Here is a 1,736-nt window from a genome sequence, read left to right on the forward strand (position 1 = left end):
GTGGTCAGTTACAGCCATGCCACCAACAAGTGAGTGACACCAGCCCCAGGGCTGCTTTCTGGTCACCGAACTTGCCTGGGCTGCCGCTCCGCTTCCCGTCTGCACAGCAGGAGAAAAGCTCCCCAGAGGGTGCTCCCCAGAGGCCAACTGTGCAAGGAGCACCAGGTCCTCCCCCATCCTCACTCCCCGACAGGCACTGCACCCCTGGCTGCATCCAGCGTTTTCCTCCTTTTGTCCACAGGTATGAGGTAGACGACATCGATGAAGAAGGCAAAGAGTGAGTGTCTAGGCCAGGGTAGGGCACGGAGCCTGGGGGCAGCCTAATGGCTGGGAAGGAGCATCCCCACCTGGCCACATGTTGATATAAGCCCCTCTTCTCCCAGGAGACACACCCTGAGCCGGCGCCGTGTCATCCCGCTGCCCCAGTGGAAGGCCAACCCAGAGACGGACCCTGAGGCCTTGTTTCAGAAGGAGCAGCTCGTGCTGGCCTTATATCCCCAGACCACCTGCTTCTACCGTGCCCTGATCCACGCACCCCCACAGCGGGTAAACCAGCCTCCATGGGAGACGCCATGGGTGATGTCAGGAACAGGCTGATCAGACAGATGAGGGGTCCTCTCCCCCCTCCCTCCCCTTGTCCTCATCTCACAGGCTCCAAGCTGACAGCACCCACCAGCTGCCCTCCCTCTTCCACTCCAGCCCCAAAGGTCACCATCCCCTTGCAACCCCTGGCAGTCTTGGCAAGCCCTGAGTCAGCAACTCCCTTTCTGCATTCCTAGGAGAACTAGCTCTGAGATGGGAAGCTCCTGCCCTGAGCCCCAGGCTCCTACCCCCTTGTGCTCCTGGTGACATGGGACACAAGCCACCTGAGACTAGGATCCCTACCTGCCACCATCTGAGTTGCCCTGGGTCCCTGAAAGGCAGCAGACCCTCCAGCTATGGCCCCATTAGGAAGGGAGTCAGCGCCCCTTCCTCTCCCGACCCTTTTCACTGCCCTGGGTCTCCAGCCACTGAGAAAAGAGCTGTGTAGCAGCAGGGACTGGGCCAAGACATCTTGACCCCAGAGTGAAGGATGATGAGAGTGGCTGAGAGTCCACGGCCCAGAGGCTCCTGTGGTCTAGGCTGGGAGAAGGGGGTGCCTGTCCTGGACTGGGGCTCTCTGAGCAGCCCTCCTGTCTGCCTGCCCCACAGCCCCAGGATGACTACTCGGTCCTGTTTGAAGACACCTCCTATGCAGACGGCTATTCCCCTCCCCTCAATGTGGCTCAGAGGTACGTGGTGGCTTGTAAGGAGCCCAAGAAAAAGTGACGCTGCCCGGCGGACTCACCATCCCCCAACGACACAGGGCAGGCAGGACAGCAGAGGATGTGCTGGGATTAAACAGACATTCCTCCTCCACTCGTCTCCTGGGTTTTACTTCTCCAGACCCTCTCCCCTCTCCAAATAGGGCAAGTTGGGGAGCTGGAGTGGGAAGGTGGCCGTATTTGGCCACAGTGGGTGATCACTCTTTCAGTTCATGGTTTCTCTTGGCTTAAAATGGAGACTCTGCATTGAACACAAATCATACTTTATTCTTGAGCCGCTTGGTCAGGCTTGATTCGCACACTCCCTCAGCAGTGACCCCAGGAGCCCCTCACAGCTCAGAGCGGAAGCTGAGGCTGCAGCCTGCCATCTTCTCTGCATAGTCCTCATCGAAGCGCTCATTCTGCGCCACGGTGAAGGTGGTTTTCCAGTCC

General features: G+C 59.0%; 1 protein-coding gene across 1 annotated transcript; it reads left to right on the top strand.

The window, feature by feature from the left end:
- Positions 1 to 6: 6 nt before the first annotated feature.
- LOC112618084 (SAGA-associated factor 29) lies at positions 7 to 1,398 on the top strand (the record flags this gene model as incomplete). Its single annotated transcript, XM_025374682.1, has 4 exons — positions 7 to 29; positions 242 to 277; positions 384 to 546; positions 1,192 to 1,398. Coding segments are annotated over 4 exons (339 nt in total), but the record flags the coding sequence as incomplete, so codon positions are not given.
- Between the last annotated feature and the right edge of the window lie 338 nt (positions 1,399 to 1,736).

The sequence above is a fragment of the Theropithecus gelada genome, unplaced genomic scaffold (genome assembly GCF_003255815.1).
Source record: "Theropithecus gelada isolate Dixy unplaced genomic scaffold, Tgel_1.0 HiC_scaffold_9460, whole genome shotgun sequence".
NCBI classification, from domain to species: Eukaryota; Metazoa; Chordata; class Mammalia; order Primates; family Cercopithecidae; genus Theropithecus; species Theropithecus gelada.